The sequence below is a fragment of the Bos mutus genome, chromosome 24 (genome assembly GCF_027580195.1).
Source record: "Bos mutus isolate GX-2022 chromosome 24, NWIPB_WYAK_1.1, whole genome shotgun sequence".
In the NCBI taxonomy this organism is placed as follows: Eukaryota; Metazoa; Chordata; class Mammalia; order Artiodactyla; family Bovidae; genus Bos; species Bos mutus.
Genome location: NC_091640.1, coordinates 29,937,286 through 29,958,920, shown reverse-complemented (window position 1 = coordinate 29,958,920; position 21,635 = coordinate 29,937,286). Strand labels below are relative to the sequence as shown.

The 21,635-nt window shown below is 41.8% G+C and overlaps 1 protein-coding gene across 2 annotated transcripts in view; it reads right to left on the bottom strand.

Annotated features, from left to right (window-relative positions):
• The window catches only part of CHST9 (carbohydrate sulfotransferase 9), a 279,670-nt gene that overhangs the window by 91,052 nt on the left and 166,983 nt on the right, over positions 1–21,635 (bottom strand). For both annotated transcript variants that reach the window (XM_070361557.1, XM_070361558.1), the window contains one exon: positions 21,450–21,491. In XM_070361557.1, the coding sequence (XP_070217658.1) occupies positions 21,450–21,491 (42 nt within the window). The remainder of the gene's footprint in view (positions 1–21,449; positions 21,492–21,635) is intronic.

The following is a 21,635-nucleotide window of genomic DNA, read 5'->3' as shown; positions in this document are numbered from 1 at the left end:
ACACATAGTAGGTCCATTTTGCTGTATAGCAGAAACTAACACTGCATTGTAAAGCAACTATACTCCAATAGAAGTTAAAAAAAAAATGAGAACAGCACATGGTCAGGAAGGAGCTTTTGTGATGAAGCTGCTAAGAGAAGCTCAGTGCAAGAGAGGGACTGTCAGAAGTGGGTAATAGGAAGTAGGGAGACGGGTCTGTAGGAAAAGGGTAGATAGCACAGGATCATGTAGAAGGCTGTGCTTTTTTTTTCTAAGGACACTGGGAAGCCTCTGAGGCATTTCAACCTATGGAGGGACACACTCAGATCTGCATTTGGTAAAATTCATTCTGGCTGTGACGTGGACAGTGGGAGAGAGAGGAGCCTGACCGGACATGGGGAGAGAAGTTAGGGAGCTGTTTCCAGAGTCAGTGAGATGGCAAGTGAAGAAGCCCAGAACAAGACAGCACCATATCCATTCTGCAGGTAACACTAACAGGAACCGAGTATGAGAGCTGAAGAGGCCACGCGTCAAATCCCACATTTTCCGCAGGAGCAACTGGGTGACATTTACTGAGATGGGGGATGTTGGAGGAGGGGCAGGTTTGAGGGAGATAGAACAATAGCACCCCATAGTCAGAGGGTTAGATGTCTCTGAGGTTCTGAAGACAAGTAGAGAAGAGAGGCTGGCTTATAACAGGGAAAGAAATCACTAGGGAAAGGGGAGAGGCTGAAAAGCCAAGTGGATCTGCAGGCAAGCGAAGAAAAATCTAGTGTGTAAAATTCAGGTGGAAGAAAACAGATCCTCAAAGGGATGGAAGAAGAGCAGAGAAGGAGAAGGAAAAGCCTTTTTTTTTTTTTTTTCAAGGAGAAAGCAGTAAGATGAAGACAGGTCAGGTGGAAGAGGGGCTTCCCAGATGGCACTGGCGGTAAAGAACGCACGTGCCAATGCAAGAGACGCAAGAGACATGGGTTCAGTCCCTGGGTCAGGAAGATCCCCTGGAGGAGGGAAGTCGGAAGAGGGCACAGGATTTGGAAAAGACCTTCTTTTCTTTTTTAAAGGAGAAACTAGAGCATTGTGAATACTGAAAACGAGCAGCCATAGAGAGGAAGAGCCTGAAGATTCAGGAGAAAAGGAGTCACTCATTCAGGGACGTTTACGGGAGGACAATACAGAGAGGACCGGAGCAAAGGTTGGGACTCACCTTGATGCAGGTGCATCCACTTCCTCCTTCCCCCTCGTAACACGAGGAGAAGCAGATGGGAAAAAAGCAAACTGGCTGACAGATTTTGCATACATATCTGAGCTACTTCTCAGCGGGTAGCCTCTGACTTCTCTGAAACACAAAGCCAGGTCCTGCAGTGACAAGGAGTGATTTGGAAGATGGGGCTGGTGGGGGGGGGCGGGGGAAGCAGTGTGTGAAGTTTCAAACCAGAGGAGGTTATTTCAGAGAATGACCTAGCTAGAGAAATAATTCGGAATGGTCAAGGAGTCCTTTTAAGTAGTTTTAACAACAGTGAATCGGTTGGAAGCTGGAGAATATCAAATGTTGTTTAGTCGCTTAAGTTGTGTATGACTCTTTTGCAACCCCATGGACTGTAGACTGCCAAGTTCCACTGTCCATGGGATTTCCCAGGCAAGAATACCAGAGTGGACTGCCATTTCCCTCTCCAGGGGATCTTCACAACCCAGGGATCTGTGTCTCCTGCATTGCGAGAGGATTCTTTACCATTGAGTCACCTGGGAAGCCTCAATATAGAGAGAAATTGTAAAGCACCATGCCCCACTTACACTTTCCCTCTTAAACATGCTACATTAAGACCAATCTCTAGTTCTTTTGGTGATTGTGATTCTCCACAACTTAATAACCATCACCAGACGGTCAATACCAAAATCAGATTGATTATATTCTTTGCAACCAAAGATAGAGAAGCTCTATACATTCAGCAAAAACAAGATGGGAGCTGACTGTGGCTCAGATCATGAACTCCTTATTGCCAAATTCAGGCTTAAATTGAAGAAAGTAGGGAAAACCACTAGACCATTTAGGGATAACCTATATCAAATCACGTATGATTATACAGTGGAAGTGACAAATAGATTCAATCTAATAGAGTGCCTGAAAAACTATAGACGGAGGTTCATGTCACTGTACAGGAGGCAGTGATCAAGATCATCCCCAAGAAAAAGAAATGTAAAAAGGCAAAATGGTTGTCCGAGGAGGCCTTACAAATAGCTGAGAAAAGAGGAGAAGCTAAAGGCAAAGGAGAAAAGGAAAGATATACTGATTTGAATGCAGAGTTCCAAAGAATAGCAGGGAGAGATAAAGCCTTCCTCAATGATCAGTGCAAAGAAATAGAGGAAAATGGGAGATGAAATGATAGAATAGGAAAGACTAGAGATCTCTTCAAGAAAATTAGATATACCAAGGGAATATTTCATGCAAAGATGAGCACAATAAAGGACAGAAATGGTATGGACCTAACAGAAGCTGAAGAAATTAAGAAGAGGTGGCAAGAATACATGGAAGAACTATACAAAAAAGATCTTCATGACCCAGATAACCATGATGGTGTGATCACTCACCTAGAGCCAGACATCCTGGAATGTGAAGTCAAGTGGGCCTTAGGAACCATCACTACGAACAAAGCTAGTGGAGGTGACGGAATTCCGGTTGAGCTATTTCAAATCCTAAAAGATGATACTGTGAAAGCGCTGCACTATTATATGCCAGCAAATCTGGAAAACTCAGCAGTGGCCGCAGGACTGGAGCAGGTCAATTTTCCAGTCCCAAAGAAAGGCAATGCCAAAGAATGTTCAAACTACTGCACAATTGCACTCATCTCACATGCTAGCAAAGTAATGCTCAAAATTCTCCAAGCCAGGCTTCAACAGTAAGTGAACTGTGAACTTCCAGATGTTCGAGCTGGATTTAGAAAAAGGAGAGGAACCAGAGATCAAATTGCCAACATCCATTGGATCATCAAAAAAGCAAGAGAGTTCCAGAAAAACATTTATTTCTGCTTTACTGACTACGCCAAAGCCTTTGACTGTGTGGATCACAACGAACTGTGGAAAACTCTTCAAGAGATGGAAATACCAGACCACCTGACCTGCGTCTTGAGAAATCTGTGTGCATGTCAGGAAGCAACAGTTAGAACTGGACCTGGAACAACAGACTGGTTCCAAATTGGGAAAGGAGTACATCAAGGGTATATATTATTACCCTGCTTATTTAACTTATATGCTGAGTACATCATGTGAAATGCCAGGCTGAATGAAGCACAAGCTGGAGTCAAGATTGCTGGGAGAAATATCAATAACCTCAGATATACAGATGACACCACCCTTATGGCAGGAAGCGAAGAATAACTAAAGAGCTTCTTGATGAAAGTGAAAGACGAGAGTGAAAAAGTTGGCTTAAAATTAACATTCAAAAAACTAAGATCATGGTATTCGGTCCCATCACTTCATGGCAAATAGGTGGGGAAACAATGGAACCAGTGGGAGACTTTATTTTTTGGGCTCCAAAATCACTGCAGCCATGAAATTAAAAGACATTTGCTCCTTGGAAGAAAATCTATGACCAACATAGACAGCATATTAAAAAGCAGAGACACAACTTTTCTGACGAAGATCTGTCTAGTAAAAGCTACTGTTTTTCCAGTAGTCATGTAGAATGTGAGAGCTGGACTATGAAGAAAGCTGAGTGCTGAAGAATTGATGCTTTTGAACTGTGGTGTTGGAGAAGACTCTTGGGAGTCCCTTGGACTGCAAGGAGATCCAACCAGTGAATCCTAAAGGAAATCAGTCCTGAACATTCACTGGAAGGACTGATGTTGAAGCATCTGATGTGAAGAACTGACTCATTAGAAAAGTCCCTGATGCTGGGAAAGATTGAAGGCAGGAGAGAAGGGGTCAACAGAGGATGAGATGGTTGGATAGCATCACCAACTCGATGGACATGAATTTGAGCAAGCTCCAAGAGTTGGTGATGGACAGGGACACCTGGGGTGCTGCAGTCCATGGGGTCACAAAGGGTCAGACATGACTGAGCAACTAAACCGAATTGAACTCACAACTTAATAAATAATATGGCTTTGAAAGGTGCATTTTGATTAGAAGTTTCAAAGTTTTAGGTGGAAACACTTAATTGCAAAAAGTGAAAATAACTGCAAAAAAATGCTGTGAAACAAGCTCCTCGACTGGCCAGCAGTCATACCTTTGTTCAACTTCCCCAGACCCATTCTCCTCTATTTGCTTCCTTCCCTACCTCCCTTCCTTGCTCTCTTACTCCAGTAGAGAGCAGGGAGTCCACTTGACTCCCAGCATGGTGCTGAACTTGCAGGAAGGAGTCCGTAATACTGGTATTTCTAATTGTAACTTTCATGCCCATGAAGAGAGTCCATCTTCAATGGCCTTTCAATCTTGAGACATAGAGCTATGGCAGGTTCTGGGATTTTTCCCTTTGTTTTCTTTTTTCACTTTGTCAAAAATACTGAAACTCTAAATTGGAGACCCAGGGAATCACTTGCAAGCACTCTCTCCCTCTCTTTCTGTGCTCCTCTCTGTCACACAGAAATATGCTCCTACATTTGAGGTAGGTTTTTGCTCCAAATATCAGGTGAAGAAAGGACCCCCTGTTGGTTCAGCATTCTCCTGCAACTTGCATGTGTGTGTTGAAAAGGATCTTAGAGACCATTTTATCTCCTCTCTGGCTTGGATTGCACTCCATGTTACGGATGAGAAACTTACAATGGTTTAACTTGGAGCCCCAAGAGGCCATTCCTGGAACTGATGACCTTGGTCATCTGTGAACAGGGTACAGATCTGAAACCTAGGATGTTAGTTCACATAAACCCTTCTGAGATGGGTTCATCTTTTTCTTTGCCCACAGACTCTAGCGTGGTACTCTGCATGCATTATTGCTTAATGAACACTAGGTAATTTGAATTTGCTGTTCAGGATCCTTCAGTAGCAAAATGATCTTTGGATCAATGGAGGTTTCCAAGTCACCATCACACTAAGATCTAGGTTTTAATATTATTTCCCTTCCTTCAGTTTAGAATGGAAATATTACAGAAAAATGGGTGAAATAATGCCAGTGAGTATGGTAATAAATTCTGACATGTGGCATGCAATCTGTGAGGGGATTCTTTCACTTGGTCCTGTACTTTGGGGAGTAATGGAGTGGAAAATTAAATTAAGTAAAATAAGCTGTTATTATTCCGTGGCTCTGTTGAAAAGGGTACCATCAAATACTTTTAGATACGTATCTTCCGAAAGCAACTTCTGAAGTTTTTTCACGTTATTGAATTGTGAAAAAGTGTTTTCTCATCTATTTTATGTTTTCCTTTTCCTTTCTTTTTGCCTTTGGTAGAATCAAATCCATGGTAACTTACTTTGGGTTGCCTCAGAAATACATATTTAGATCAGAAGCCTTCAAGGTGAAATCTGAAAGTATAGGTTCTAAATTAAGTCAGAGAAGTAACAAGGTAATACTTTTATTGTTTTCATTTATATCACCCTTTAACCTCAGATTTCTGTGCAGGCTTATATGTCTTAGATGTTGCAGATATTTCTATATTTGCTTGTTTCTTTATTTAAACATAATTATATCATATTTGATAATTAATTTTATTTATAACATGCCCAAATATACTTTTTTCTTTTCACATGAAGTAAATTTATCCATCATCACAAAATGATAGTTGACAGCTGAAAGCAGGACCTAGTATCCTTGGCTTTTAGCCCAGGGATTTAAGTGATGTCACCTTTCATGGTCTATAATGTTTTTCTCATTTTATCTGTCCTCTTCCAGGCTAGTATTGTTTTAGTGGCATATGAAGAAAGACATCCCTTTCTCCTTGTGCACTTGACTAAAGTAGTTATTGACCATGTATGAATGGGACTTGACTTTCAGTAATTGTAAGTGTCATTTAAGAGAGACGTTTCCTTATGTTCTGCAGGCACAAACTCAGGGCACGTGGAATGGGAGGAGGGTGGGGTTTGGGGTCCCACAGCCACAAGTTTTATTCTAAATCCACACCTACTATCTGTAGGCTGAAGACAGGAAAGGTAATTCCTCTTCTACAGCACATCATTCACTGAAATAACACTGTTCTCAGTCGGGTGCCCAAGTAGCATTCTTAGAAACATGTTTTACACGTGTATCTTTAAATACTTCCCTACAAGAAATTAGAATGGTCAAAACATCCATGAAACAAAACAAAATACTTTGTCCCCCTGCTCCAAAATTAACCACCCACAACTCTTTACACACCATTATTTTATAGAGAAAATGAGGTTTGGAGAGGTCAAACAACCTGCCCGAGGTCCTACAATGGACTGGAGCTTGAGCCCTGTTCTATCAGATTCTAGAGTCCAAAGGCTTGTAACACCCAAGGGAGGGAACAGGAGACAGCATCAGTCTCAAAGCCAAAGGAGGAAGGTTGATGGTGGGAAAAATGAAATAGAACTAAGCAGTACCCATCTTTTACCTACATGTCCTTGTTCAAGGTCACCAATTAATCGAGAAACAGGTGGTTTCCAAGCATCTGATATGGGAAAGGCAGGGAATTGTAGCCTGTGGCTGTTTGTCAAAGAATTATAGACTACGAAACTTGAAATTAAATTAGACCACATGCCCATGGAAACTCCAGTGTGCAAAATGTTAGGCTAGTCCTGTAGTATAGATATTACCCCTGTAGTACTCCTCCATCAAGGCTAGGATAGGGGAGTCTTAGCTGTAGATCAAATTCTTTTACTTATTGTATCATCTTGGGAAAGGTCATTTAAACACTGTTTATGAAATAATGGACTGTATGATTCGACTAGTAAAGGCTTATATGACACATGTGATGTATCCAATAACAGCAAGTGAAATGGTGTTCATAATTTCTCATTCCATGAATATGTGCAGCATGTGAAGTGAAGTGAAAGTCACTCAGTCGTGTCTGACTCTCTGTGACCCCATAGACTATACAGTCCATGGAATTCTCCAAGTCAGAATATTGGAGTGGGTAGCCAGTCCCTTCTCCAGGGGATCTTCCCAGCACAGGGATCGAACCCAGGTCTCCTGCATTGCAGGTGGATTCTTTACCAGCTGAGCCACTAGGGAAGCCCAAGAATATTGGAGTCGGTAGCCTATCCCTCTCCAGTGGATCTTCCTAACCCAGGAATTGAACTGGGGTCTCCTGCATTGCAGGCGGATTCTTTATCAGCTGAGCTACCAGGAACACTTGCCAAGTCTGTGCAATAGCTAATTTTCAGTACATGTTACATATGCTGAAACCACTGTTCATCTCAAAGCTCTTTAACACACAATGTTAATACATTCATAAATTATTAAGCTGTTTATCCTTCTAATATTGTATGAACAGTTGTTAACTTAAATATTCTTTTATAATTTGATTTCTTGTTTGGCATGAAAAAATTAGCAAAGTATTCAGACAAGAAAACCACAGCTTGAGCTTGAAGCCCTGGATATAAGACATGAAATTTAAATATATTTGTAAGTATCTGAGACTATTTCACTCTTCCAACAGCCACTAAAGATTTAACTCAAGAAAGAGTTTGGTTTAAAAAATTAGTAATCATCCTTACAGTACTATGCAACTGACATCATTATTCTGAATTTCTCTAGTTGCTCCTCTCATTTGAATATATTACCAGCAAGTGTTGTCTGATATTTAACTTATACACATTTTGTTATGATCACTAAAGACTAGAACTTTCACTTTAAAGTTTCAATTATCTAAATGACACATTTATTCTTTGAAAGTTAATCTCTTGGCACAGAGCCTTCAAATAACAGCCATGGAGCAAATGTTAGCTAATTCAAATTTATCAAATTGGTTGTCAACTTTTGCTTTTATGTAAAAAAGCACACCCTTGGTAATATCAATCCCTTGGAAAAGTTGATGAAACAAAAATTTTAAGTTCATGTGTGTTCATAAAAGTAAAAAGCTGTGACTGCAGTAAGCAGTATCATAAATGAAATATGTAAGTGCAGCAAATATTAAATACTAAGATTCAAGAACTGTGCTACCATGCCATCATTCACAAATATGCAAGAACATGTACACTTCATTAAAGTCAATGGAGTGTACCCATTCATCTTGGCATTATTCATAATTGAAACACTTTCAATTTTAGTTAACACACACAAAACTAATTTAAAAGTCAAATGAGGAAATTAGGTCTATGTTCCCATATTCCAATTCCACAGCAATATCAACCAGCCAAATTTAGCCCTAGGAGGTATGAAAAAATATCTAATACAGTGAATGGAAAACCTTTCAAAGAATCACAGATCTGTTGAAATTAACCATTTTGCAACCAACTCAACAAAAATATATTTAGTGTTGTAAAACAGCCCTCAAACAATTGTTATGAAACAACTGAGCTTATCTATAGATTCACTTCTGGATTTCAAGTGCAGTGAATCAAGAACTAGAGTATTAATGTAAGAAATACAGCTCATTTCCTAAATAATAATAAAAAAAAACAACTATACTGAACAGTGATTGCAAACTATTTTCTGCACACATATTATAAAAACCAGAGGGGATCTTCTCCTGTTTTAAATCTTTATTTCTGCCATACTCTTCCTATTTGCTTTTCCAGTTTTCACCGTTCTTTTAGTATCTCTCTTTTTTTCATCTTTTGGTTTATTGCTTTATCAGCCCCCACTGTGCATGTCACCAAGGACTCTTTCCTTCATCCTTTGGTTGTTTATCTCTATGTGAAGTCTTTTGTCTCCCATCTCTGAAGTTAACTGTTCCGGAATATTTATTTCCATCTGAGCTTCTCTCTCAAACTCAGTTTTATTTATTGTCATTTGCAGATACTGAAGTGAAAGTGAAAGTGTTAGTTGCTCAATTGTGAACCACTCTTTGTGACCCCATAGACTGCAGCCAGGCTCCTCTGTCCAAAGGGTTCTGCATGCAAGAATACTGGAGTGGGTAGCCATTCGCTTCTCCAAGGGATCTTCCCAACCCAGGGATCAAATCCAGGTCTCCTGTATTGCAGGGAGATTCTTTACCATTTGAGCCACCAGGGAAGCCCTTACAACTAAAGCTCAACAACAACAAAAAAGGTGTTAAAATTCCTTGACTTTCCTGCTAAAACATTTTTGTAACTGTTACATTCAGGCTTTTTTGCAAGCTCATAACCCTGGTACAGTTGTTCCTTGGTACACAGGAGGGAACTGGTTTCAGCATCCCTATGGAATAGGGGCCCTGAAATAGATACTAAAGTCTGAGAATGCCCAAATCTGTTATATAAAACAGCATAGTACAGTCGACCCTCCACAAACACCCCATGTTTAGTCATTCTGACACCTTTCTTTCTGAGGGTTCCGGTCTCCTCAATATGAGGAAACATTATCTTATATTCTTCCAAGTTTAAACAATCACCAGAGCAGGAGTTGTGTGTATGTCAGTGTAGGGAGCGTGCGTGCACCCATGGGAGAGGGTAAGGGGGACGCTTATCAGAGAAGAGGAGAGGGGGACTCTGCTGGACCAGGTCAGGGCACAGAGGCAGGGAGAGGATGCTGGCCTTGACCCTGCAACCAGATCATTCATCTGCCTGCCCAGAGCCACGTTGTAGCTTCCAGCTGCAGCCCTGCCTCTCTAGAAGACTCTATTGGGAAAGGTACATGCTGGCAAATCATATTTTATCTACACTTCCCAGAGGCAGGAAATAACTTCAAATGGCGGAGAGAGTCACATAGGAGCTCCGCTACCCCACAGCAAACCTGACAATGGAGAGAGGTCTCTGCACAACAATTCTTGGATTCCTGTCTTCCTTTCCTTTACGACTCAGCACAATGTACACAAATTTTTTGAAACTTCATTTAGTGGAATTTCCTGCTTCTGGTTTCTTGCCGTTCAATCCACATTACCTGCTTGAGAATGATCTATACCTGGCTGGTGTATGGGAGATGTGGTGTCCCATGCATGGTCTCATCCTAACTTCTGGACATTAATTCCTGACTTTGCCTCACCCTAATGCTGGGACCCTGGCCTTCTCCCTACTTCTTCACTATGTCTGTGCAAGGCACCTCATGGCCCTGATGTGGGTTCTAAGTTTAAATCCCCTTGGTCAGCATGTCCCTCTCTGCTCCATGTGTCTATGGACCTCCTGTCCTGAGAATTCTGTTCAACAGACACCAGTGAGTGATCCCCTTATCCCAGGCCACATGCCATCAGTCATCACTTATCAATATAAGCTGAGACTCTTCAGAGACTCCAAACAACAGCAGTATAATTAATAATCCCTTATTCTAGCTATGAATACCCCATGTTCCTTTTGTGAGGAACGTGGGCTTCAGCTGTAAGGTAGAACAGTCTTTGTCAACTTAACTCCTGACCGTAGTCAAAAGAAGCCTTTCCATGACCTTGCTGCTGGTCTTACCCTGTCTCTCTCTTCTGCTCACTGCCCCTACCCTAGCCTGGATTACATGGCTCTTACCTGCCTAAGGCTGTCACCTGAGTGGCTTGGCTCGTAAGACTGTTCTTCCCCACGTGGCTGGATCCCTGTCAACCAAGTCTCTGGTTAGATGTCACCTGCTCAGGAAGGCCTCCCTACAGGTGGTTCCCCCTGTTACTTTTATTGGTGGTGCCCTGTAATATCTGCAGAGCATCTAACAAAAATTTTAAACAATACCTGTTTACTTGACTCTTCTCATTCAGGTAAGAAGCACCAAGAGGTGGGTACCTGGTCTGCTTCTTCACCACAGCGTATCCAACATCTAGCACGTGTACGTGTGTGTGTGTGTGTGTGTGTGTGTGTTAGTTGCTCAGTCCCATCTCTTCATGACCCCATGGCTATAGCCCACCAGGGTCATCCATCCATGGGATTTCCCAGGCAAGACTCCTGGAGTGGGTTGCCATTTTCTTCTTCAGGGGAATCTTCCTAACCTAAGGATCAAACCCTTATCTCTTGCATTGGCAGGTAGATTCTTTACCACTGAGCTACCAGAGCTTCCTGTTTAAATTTGTATCTTTTTCATAATATATTGCATGTATTTAAAATATTACAAATTTTGTGTATTTTAATCAATGTATAGATAAATGATATTATTTGGAAAGTCTGATAATTTGCTATCATCCTTCTTCTCCAGAGATAAGGATAAAGAATAGGAATAGCATGGTTGGGCTCCTTGGAGTTAAAGTCATTGCTCAAGGACAGTGAATAATGCTATAAAATCACTTGTACTCTAAAGATCATTATCTAAAGTCATTATCATACACAGGACATTCAAACCTCACATTGAGATTTCTTTCCTAGTCTTTCATTTCTAACAATTCTCAAAACACCAAGACTTACTTTCTGTTTCTTAGAGAAAAAGAGGATACATCAAGGAGATACTTGAAAATTAACAAGTAGTCATAAATTTATAAAAGTACAGAGATAGCCCTGTGTTTCAGTTATTATAAACATGCCTCTTTGTTTGCCTACAAAATGTCCTTATTATTCTTCTCAATGTTTAAAGTTGCTATCATCACTTTTTGAGTAAGAGCAGACTATGTTCACAACCTTAAGGTAAACAAAGATTTCTTAGGACACTAAAAAGCATTAACCGTGCTCTCTGGCTAGTTTAGCTGGTTCTGGGTCCAGGTCTCCTGTGCTTTAGAAATCCCTTCTTCACTGGGCTGTCAGTCTTCTCACTTCTTTTCAGCTTGGCTTCTGCCCCAGAGACCTCTCCTGGGGTCTCAGCTCCCTCCTTGCCCACGTGTGCAGTAGGTCCCCAGCCTGGACCCCTGAGTCTGCCCCCTGGCCCGCTGGTCCCCTGCTATTCTAACTGCCTGCGACTCACTTTCACAGACAATGTTTTGTCGTCACCCCATATCCCTCCATCAATCTCCCAATCTGACTTCTTGTCCTTCTTCAGTAACATGACTCCCGTTTATCCAACATCAGATCTCAGAGAGGCCCAAGTTCAGTGATTTGCCTTTAGGTATTTAATACATTCTTACTAATTCTACCTCTGCTGTGAATTAAATTGGGCTTCTCTGGTGGTGGCGCCGTGGTAAAGAATCTTCTGGCCAGTGCAGGAGACATAAGAGACGCATTTCGATCCCTGGGTCGGGAAGATCCCCTGGAAAGGAAATGGCAACCCACTCCAGTATTCTTGCCTGGAGAATCCCATGGACCAAGGAGCCTGGTGGGCTACAGTCTGTGGAGTTGCAAAGAGTTGGACATGACTGAGCACACAGCAAGAATACTGGAGTGGTAGCCTATCCCTTCTCTAGCAGATCTTCCAGACCCAGGAATCAAATAGGGGTTTCCTACATTGCAGGCTGATTCTTTACCAACTGAGCTATCAGGGAAGCCTGTTTACAACTATCAAAACTCACTGAGTCAGACAATTACCTGTGTATTTTATTGTATATAAATTGTACTAAAAAATTAAAAGATTCTTTTATTTAAAACAACATTAACACTAAACATCATTCAGAGTATTTGCTTATTTTCCAGGCATGAGAAATATTAAGAAAATTCTTATTTTATTGAATTTTACATAACTGGTTTATAATGTATGATGACTATAGTAACTTATCCAGTTTCATTAGATTAAGCCTCAATTTGTTGTGAAGTTCAAAAACATAGAGAAGTACCAAGAGAAAAAAAAAACCCCACCTCCCAAACAAACAAAAACCCTTGCTCTGAACCAGGATTGCATTTTTAAAGATGAATGTCATTGCTACAATATACCAGCAAGGGGAGCAGTTACACTTTGAGAACAATTTCATCCTCTCACCACTGAATTATTCTATAGGGCACTTTAAAGAGACCAAAAATTGACTTTTGGGTGTAGCCACAATGGAAATGACAGATCATTTTAATGCAAGAGAAAAAGATTGGAAACCTTGACCCTCTAGATTACTTTGCACCTCAATGAGAAGGGGAAAAACAGATCAGCTTATTAAAAGAATATGTCCATGTAATTCAGGTACCAGAAAAAACATTTAAAAGAACAGCTAAATTAACTGTGGGCTGCCACTTTTCTTTGGTTAATCATTCCCATATGAGAATAATAATGTCTGTCCACCCCCTTCTCCCACAAGAGAAAAAGACCCCCAAGAATGCCACTCTTCTGATGGATGTGGACAAAGCAGCATCCGTTTGTGTAGAATTTGCAAGCTGTTCGAATACTGGAGTCTGTCTGAGCATAGGCAAGGCTGGCAAAGGGTAATTTTTTAAAATCCTGAAGCATAAAGGCTTTTCAGTTGAGATGGTTACGCCATGAATCTGAAGGTTTATGTTGCATTTTTTATATATATCACCGTGCTCATCAATTCTTATAAGATTTGTAAGGCTTAATGCTCAGCTAAGCTGAGGAAGCCTGTAGAAAAGTCTCTAACTATCCCTTCCTGTCAGGTTCGGTAATCCTGGATTTACAGAAAAGAATGTTCTGGCTGACAATGGCAAGCATGTCCCCCAAGGCACATGCAAGTGAAGGGCTTGGTAGGGACACTTACAATATGGGTAACTGCCCCCTTTACACTCTAACCTGCATAGTAACCCTGGCCTTGATTCTAACATCATGTGTGGTGTGTCAGTTGCTCAGTCATCTCTGACTCTCTGCGAGCCCATGGACTGTACCTGACCAGGCTCTTCTCTCCATGGAATTCTCCAGGCAAGAATACTGGAGTGGGTAGCCATTCCCTTCTCTAGGGTGATCTTTCCAACTCAGGGATCGAACCTGGGTCTCCTGCATTGCAGGCAGATTCTTTACCATCTGAGCCACCAGGGAAGCCCCTCTCATATCATGGCACCTTCTCAATTCTCCTGGTTCCCCAGAGAAGCTGAGCACAGAGGACACAGCATTATGTGCCCTGAAAAATGCCCTGAGCCATGCCCAGGGTTGGGGATGGATTCCCACTTGTAGGAAAGCCGTATCTCTACATTCTGCAGTGCTCATGCATCCGAGCTGTGCCTTCCTCTCTGGGAGTCAGGTGAACCCGAGAACGGTGGGTAAACAGAAGCAGGAGTCCCTTCCGGAACTGCGTAGGAGAACGCACCAACAGAATGCAGCTCTAGAACGTGAGCAGATGTGTGTGCTGACTCTACATGGGCACCTGCAGGGGCACCAGGAGCAACTCTTCCTTTAAAGTCGCACTTCACTGCAGCTCTTCCACAAGGGCAGCCCTCTGTCCTAGGAGAGGAGCCAGGGCTGGACCTCGGCAAGAGGGAACACTAGCAGCATGGAAAGGGCATCACCCATGAAGGTGGGTACCCTCTGCCTGGGACATAAACCCTGCCCAGAGATTCTCCTTATGAAAATCCAAGGAACACTTCTGAGTTCAACGTCCCTAAGAAAGGATTTGGAATTACTACTCCCACTCATGAAATAGAAGGAAATCACTTTTTTCTCCTCCAGTTTCTATAAACGGAAGTCCAAGGAAGTAGAGGGTTCAGAGTAAGAAGATTCAAGTTTAGACTCTGCCTTGAACATTTTCTCCAGACCCCTAAATCTGTGATGCTACAATCTGAACCATATTCTTGCTGGCAAAGAGTCATGGGGTTGCTCCACACTGAACTAGCATTTCATTACGCAGCAAAGGAGTTTTGAAGAACAACGAAGCAAACAACCAAGCAAACATAGAAATGAAGAGCTGTGGCACACACAGTCCTAATTTTGAGCTTGCCACTGAATGGACCTGAGTTTTGGGTTCTTCCAAGTTGGACATAAAACAAAAGACTGTCTCCCAAGAGTTACTAAAACCTGTGAGATGTATCAAGTGTAGAGATGAAATATAAAGGGAAAAATAAACAAAGAACCCAGAAATGGGAGACATGCTGGCTAGAGGAAGAAACAGAAGCAAGATGTAGTTAGAGCAAAAGACATAAAAAATAGAGATGCCTGTGTATGTGTTTAAAATTTTAATTTAATTTTTCATTGCTATATAGTTGACTTACAGTATTAGTTTCAGGTGTACAATACGGTAATACAAATTCTTATAAATTGAGCACCATATAAGATTATTATAATGTTACTGACTGTATTCCCTGTGATTTGCTCATCTTATAACTGGTATTCTGTTGTGTTTGTTTAAAATGAAAGGTGAGATGCTCGCTCTAGCAGATCTGCTTGCATACAAACCAGGAAGGAATACTTGGCAGTTGTAGAGGGCACATTGGTCTGGTTGACATGGCACCAGGTGATTAAAGCACATTCCAGAAAGGGCTGATGTGTGTTTGTGTCAAGTGGGAAAATCCCAGCCTGAAATCCAATCAGAAGAGTTGTATGGGGCTTCCTACTCTCGAGGAGGTAGAGATGGGCTACACTTCAGCATGGCTCTTGTCCCGTAGGGAAGGGCTGTGAGGGGGGAGTGAGGATGTTATGTGATCTAGAACCATCTATCTATCCATAGGTGACTGCAACTGACTGGAAGGAACGTATAGGAAGCAAAGTACTTCGAAGTGAATTCTAGGTGACTCCCTGTTGGCAGTCACAGGAGGGTGGGCTTTGGGAACCAAGTCTGAGCGAGAAGAAAGAGCTTTGAGGTTACCCACACTCTAAAGAGTCTCAGCAGCTGTATTTTCACAGAAATGTAGAGTTTTGTCTGAATTTGACAGGGTTTTCCTAATGTTTCAATTATTATTCATGAGAAACGCTGGGCTGGAAGAAGCACAAGCTGGAATCAAGATTGCCGGGAGAAATATCAATAACCTCAGATATGCACATGACACCACCCTTATGGCAGAAAGTGAAGAACTAAAAAGCCTCTTGATGAAAGTGAAAGAGGAGAGTGAAAAAGTTGGCTTAAAGCTCAACATTCAGAAAATGAAGATCATGGCATCCGGTCCCATCGCTTCATGGGAAATAGATGGGGAAACAGTGGAAACAGTGTCAGACTATTTTTTTGGGCTCCAAAATCACTGCAGATGGTGACTGCAGCCATGAAATTAAAAGACGCTTACTCCTTGGAAGGAAAGTTATGACCAACCTAGATAGCATATTAAAAGCAGAGACATTACTTTGCCAACAAAGGTCCATCTAGTGAAGGCTATGGTTTTTCCTGTGGTCATGTATGGATGTGAGAGTTGGACTGTGAAGAAGGCTGAGCGCCAAAGAATTGATGCTTTTGAACTGTGGTGTTGGAGAAGACTCTTGAGAGTCCCTTGGACTGCAAGGAGATCCAACCAGTCCATTCTGAAGGAGATCAGCCCTGGGTGTTCTTTGGAAGGAATGATGCTAAAGCTGAAACTCCAGTACTTTGGCCACCTCATGCGAAGAGTTGACTCATTAGAAAAGACTCTGATGCTGGGAGGGATTGGGGGCAGGAGGAGAAGGGGATGACAGAGGATGAGATGGCTGGATGGCATCACCGACTCTATGGACGTGAGTTTGGGTGAGCTCCGGGAGTTGGTGATGGACAGGGAGGCTTGGGGTGCTGCAATTCATGGGGTTGCAGAGTCGGACACGACTGAGCGACTGAACTGAACTGAACTGAAGGTGCTTATATATATACATCAGTTCAGTTCAGTTCAGTTGCTCAGTTGTGTCTGATTCTTTGCGACCCCATGGACTGCAGCACCTCAGGCTTCCCTGTCCATCACCAACTGGAGTTTCAAAGTACTGAAACTCCAGTTTCAGCTTCAGCATCAGTCCTTCCAATGAATATTCAGGACTGATTTCCTTTAGAACTGACTGGTTTCATCTCCTTGCAGTCCAAGGGACTATCAAGAACTTCTCACAGTTCCAAAGCATCAATTCTTTGGTGCTTGGCTTTCTTTATAGTCCAACTCTCACATCCATACTGGAAAAACCGTAGCTTTGACTAGATGGACTTTTGTTGGCAGAGTAATGTCTCTGCTTTTTAATATGCACTCTAGGTTGGTCATAGCTTTTCTTCCAAGGAGTAAATGTCTTTTTATTTCATGGCTGCAGTCACCATCTGCAGTGATTTTGGAGCCCAGAAAAATAAAGTCCATCACTGTTTCCACTGTTTCCCCATCTATTTCCCATGAAGCGATGGGACCAGATGCCATGATCTTAGTTTTCTGAATGCTGAGCTTAAGTCAACTTTTTCACTCTCTTCTTTCACTTTCATCAAGAGGCTCTTTAGGTCTTCATAACTTTCTGCCATAAGAGTGGTGTCATCTATATATCTAAGGTTACTGATATTTCTCCCGGCAATCTTGATTCCAGCTTATGCTTCATCCAGCCCAGTATTTTGCATGATGTATTCAGTACATAGGTTAAATAAGCAGAGTGACAATATACAGCCTTGACATACTCCTTTCCTGATTTGGAACCAATCTGTTATATATATATATATATATATATATTTTATATACACACATGCATATATATATATTTAATTGGGATACAGTTTGTTTTACGATGTTATGTTAGTTTCTTCCATACAATGAAGTGATTCAGCTATATGTATACATATAGCCTGGGATATAGTGCTTCCCAGGTGGCACTAGTGGCAAAGAACCTGTCTGAGAATTCAGGAGACATAAGAGATGCGTGTTTGATCGCTGGGTAGGAAAGATCCCCTGGAGAAGGGCATTTGCAACCCACTCCGGTATTCTTGCCTGGGAAATCCATGGACAGAGGAGCCTGGCGGGCTATAGTCCATGGGGTCACAAAGAGCCGGACATGACTGAAGTGACTTAGCAAGGAAGCACACATACATATATCCCCTCTGCGCTGGACCTCTCCCCCCACTCTCCACTCCATCCCATCCCTCTAGGTCATCACAGAACACCAAGCAGAGCTCCCTGTATTATACAACAGGTTCCCACTAGTTATCTATTTTACACATACTAGCACCTTGAATTAGTATATTCTTCTTGAATATATTCACTCACTGCATGAAGCAACCAAATTCCCCATGGAGGACTGTAGCTCCCATTAATTAAAATATAGGTACAGCCTATAGTTTCTTTATTACTTCCATTTGGCATATGAAGGACATTCTCCAGCCATTCAAATCTCTCTCCGAGGGAAGTTAACTGTCAAGGTAGATCTTGGCAATTCTTTCTTGGGGTCCCCAGTGCTAACTAAGAATTTAAGAGGGCACCAGACATCATCCTCTTGGCTGGTAGGATAACCAACTTCCAGGTATGGGAGAGGAAGTGTGGCCCTGCCTGCTGTACCCAGTGAATCCTGTTCTAAGGTCTAGAAGGGGTGCTGATGACCTGAGGGACAAGAAACATGCAGATGGGCTCTTTTTTACTTGGTTCAAATGCCACTGTTCTATTCCAGGGGAGATAGAAATGTTTCTCACTGTCTCGTGTGCTAGGGAAGAATGAAAACTCAAGTGGAAGAGAGGCTGGGGTAGGGACTGTGAGCCAAGGGCGGTCAGTGAGAGGGTAGGAGAGGCAGGCAAGGGTCTGGCGGGTCTCTGAGCAGACAACTATGTCTGGAGCTTAGCTGGTAGGAGAGTAGACAACCTTGGCCTCTTTGGCAACTCAGCTCTTTTCCTTGATAATGATCAGAGCCATAGGCTCACAGGCAGCTGACCCTTAGAAAACATAGTCTGCCAACTCAGGGTAGAGGCTGGAGAACAGGTCCTGGAATATCAGTCTCCAAGCTTCTCAGACTGGAACTCATCAACGTTCTCAATTGTTCTCTCAATGACACAGTGCTTGCTTTGACCTTCTCTGACTCAGGCCATTGAAACATCCCTATTGGCTGCTCTGGGACACATAAATATGACTGTACTTGCAAAATCATGCTTTCATAAAGGGTTCTTAATGCTGCTTAAAAACCACTTTCACAGGGCTTCCCTGGTGGTTCCGTGGTTGAGAATCCACCTTGCAAAGGAGGGGACACTGGTTTGATCTCTGGTCCAGGAAGATCCCACATGCTTCAGGACAACTAAGCCCGCCTATGTGCCACAACTCCAGAGTCTGTGCCCTGGAGCCCGAGAACCTCAACTACTGAGTCCATGCATCACAGCTACTGAAGCCCACACACCCCAGATCCTGTGCTCCAAAACAAGAGAAACCACCACAATGAGTAGCTCACGTACCACAAAGGAGTAACCTTCCCTGCTCTCTGTATCTAGAGAAAACCCAAGTGTAGCAATGAAGACCCAGCACAGTCAAAAATAAATAAATATTAAAGGAAACACTTGCACATGTCCCTTTCCAATCTTCATTCCTCATTCTGTTTTTTCTCTCCCCCTGGAGACAAGCTCCTATTCACAGATGACAATCATCTCGCAGCTCTCATGCATAGAGCACCTTTGTATGAATATGTTGTACAAGCTTGTCTTCAATAATCGCAACAACCCATATAAGCTGTGTGTACTGTTATCCTCATTTTATAGACGAGAGCTCAGTAAGTGAAGCCAACACTGAAATGTACGTGGGTTATGTGATCTGCCCGTGTTACATGACTCACAGATTCTGGAGCAGGGATTCAAACTTGTGCCTTTCTAATAGGCATTCCACACTCATCCAACAGCAAAACGGAAAGGAGACTGAAGCTCTCAGACATAAACTCCCTCGAATCTCTTTGTATACACCTTCAAATGTTTATTTATTTATTTATCTCCCCTTCTCTCCTCTAAGAAGGAGAAGCCTATTCTTGAAAGTTCTCTCAATTGTCCACAGTTTAATCTATTCCCACTTCTCTACATTTCAGCTTTCTACAGACAACTCTCAAATCTTTCTGTGAGCTCCAGCTGGTGTTTCCAACCTCTAAGGAAGGGCATATCTTAGCAATATACCATTTAATAGACCATATATTGTTCCCCACCTCCTCAGCTCTCCACCTCAAACACGTCTGCTGTTTTTCTTAAGCAATCCACATATTCTCTATTTCCATATGTTGCTCACACTGATTTGAAATGTCCTTTTCTCCACTTGTAGACATTGAATTTATGTTTAAAGAATGAGCTCCAGTGTTATACCTGCTATGAATATTTCCCTAACTTTTTAGTCAAATTTAATGGTATCATCTCAGTGTTCCCTAAACACTCTGCTTATAAGGATAACACATCACTTATCACATGGGAAAACTGTCTCCATCTCTGCTTCAACTTACGGGCTGCCAGCACAGTGTAGACAAGAAGACAGTTTTATTAATCTCTACACACCTTGAAGCAATAAGCACGGACCTTGGCTAAGTGTTTGTTGTATGAATGAATGAATGGTGATTTGGTTACTGCTCTGACTTTTCAACATGCCACAAGGAGGGCATGATATGATTTGGGGGTTATTTTTTCTCCCCCTAAATCTTCACTATCATCTTGGGAATTTGTCTTTCTTGCTTTGTGAAAATACGGTTTTAAATTAAAAAAAAATTCCTTTGGTATAAAATCACAGAAAACAAAAGGGAATGCTACATCATTTTTCTTGTAAAAATAAATACATGACTGTCATCCAGGTGATCAATGTTACAGATAGGCATTCAAAAAATTAAAATGTATATTTGTCAGTTTCAAAAATAAGATAATAAGAATTGATCCTCTTCTACTAACAAACATTTATGTCCATATATAACACACAGTACATTTCAGTAGACTAGAATACTGAGTTTGGGGAGGTGGGAAGAAAAAGGGGACGTGAGCCTGAACTACAGAAGTCAGATTTATTGAAAGCAATGCACTTTTATTACTTTCAATACTCTAATCTGCCAATAACGCCTGTCTAAGGAGAAAGCCACTAAATGACATGCATCCTTATTTTACAGCTGAATCTTTTTGCCTAAAGACCACCGTATGTGCCAAAACCATAAAAACAATTATTCTTTTAAAATAGGTTACAGCTGTTTTCTCTGTTTCTTGTATCAAACCCATGCCATGCTGACAATTCATAAGTAAATTTCATCTTGGTCTGGGTCAAACTGTCAAAAACTGTATAATCAAAATACCTGAATGAAGAAGGTTTTACTGAATTCTTAGAGGAAGACATTTCTGGAAAATAAAGAATATAGTCCAATGTCCCAGGGAAGTGTTATAAAATAAAAATAGGTAAAATGTGAACTTTTTCAAATAAGATGGATATTAATTATTCATTAAGCTAGATATAACTGGAATATATCTTCAAAGTCTATGATTTCCTCTGTAAATTTATTGAGGGCAAGGATCATGGTTTGCTTGCTTTTCTCCCCTATCCTCCAAGACTTTATAAAACTCAAATGCCACCTAGGCTGTGCTTTCTGGTGATGGATCATCAGAACAGGTATTTAAAAGTGACGCTACAGGGTTTTCAGTTATTGTGGCTTTGGGGCTTCCCTGGTGGCCCAGATGGCAAAGAAACTGTCTGCAATGTGGGAGACCTGGGTTCGATCCCTGGGTAGGGAAGATCCCCTGAAGAAGGGAATGGCAACCCACTCCAGTATTTTTGCCTAGAGAATTCCATGGACAGAAGAGCCTGGTCAGGTACAGTCCATAGGGTCGCAAAGAGTTGGACACAATTGACTGACTAACACTTTTGCTTTGCTTGTCTAAAACTACCTGAGACCCAAACATTATGGAGAGTTTACTCACTGATTCTGGGTGTAGATTGCAAGTAATTTACAGGTTCCCATCCTAGAAAAGAAGAGACAGGAAATGCACATATTACCATCACCTGCAAAGACATTTTAAGAAACTTTCTACATTGACATACCTCAAAGTCTCTGATATTTTATTGCTAGGCAAGAAAATCATGGGAAGGGAGAGGGTCATGATATA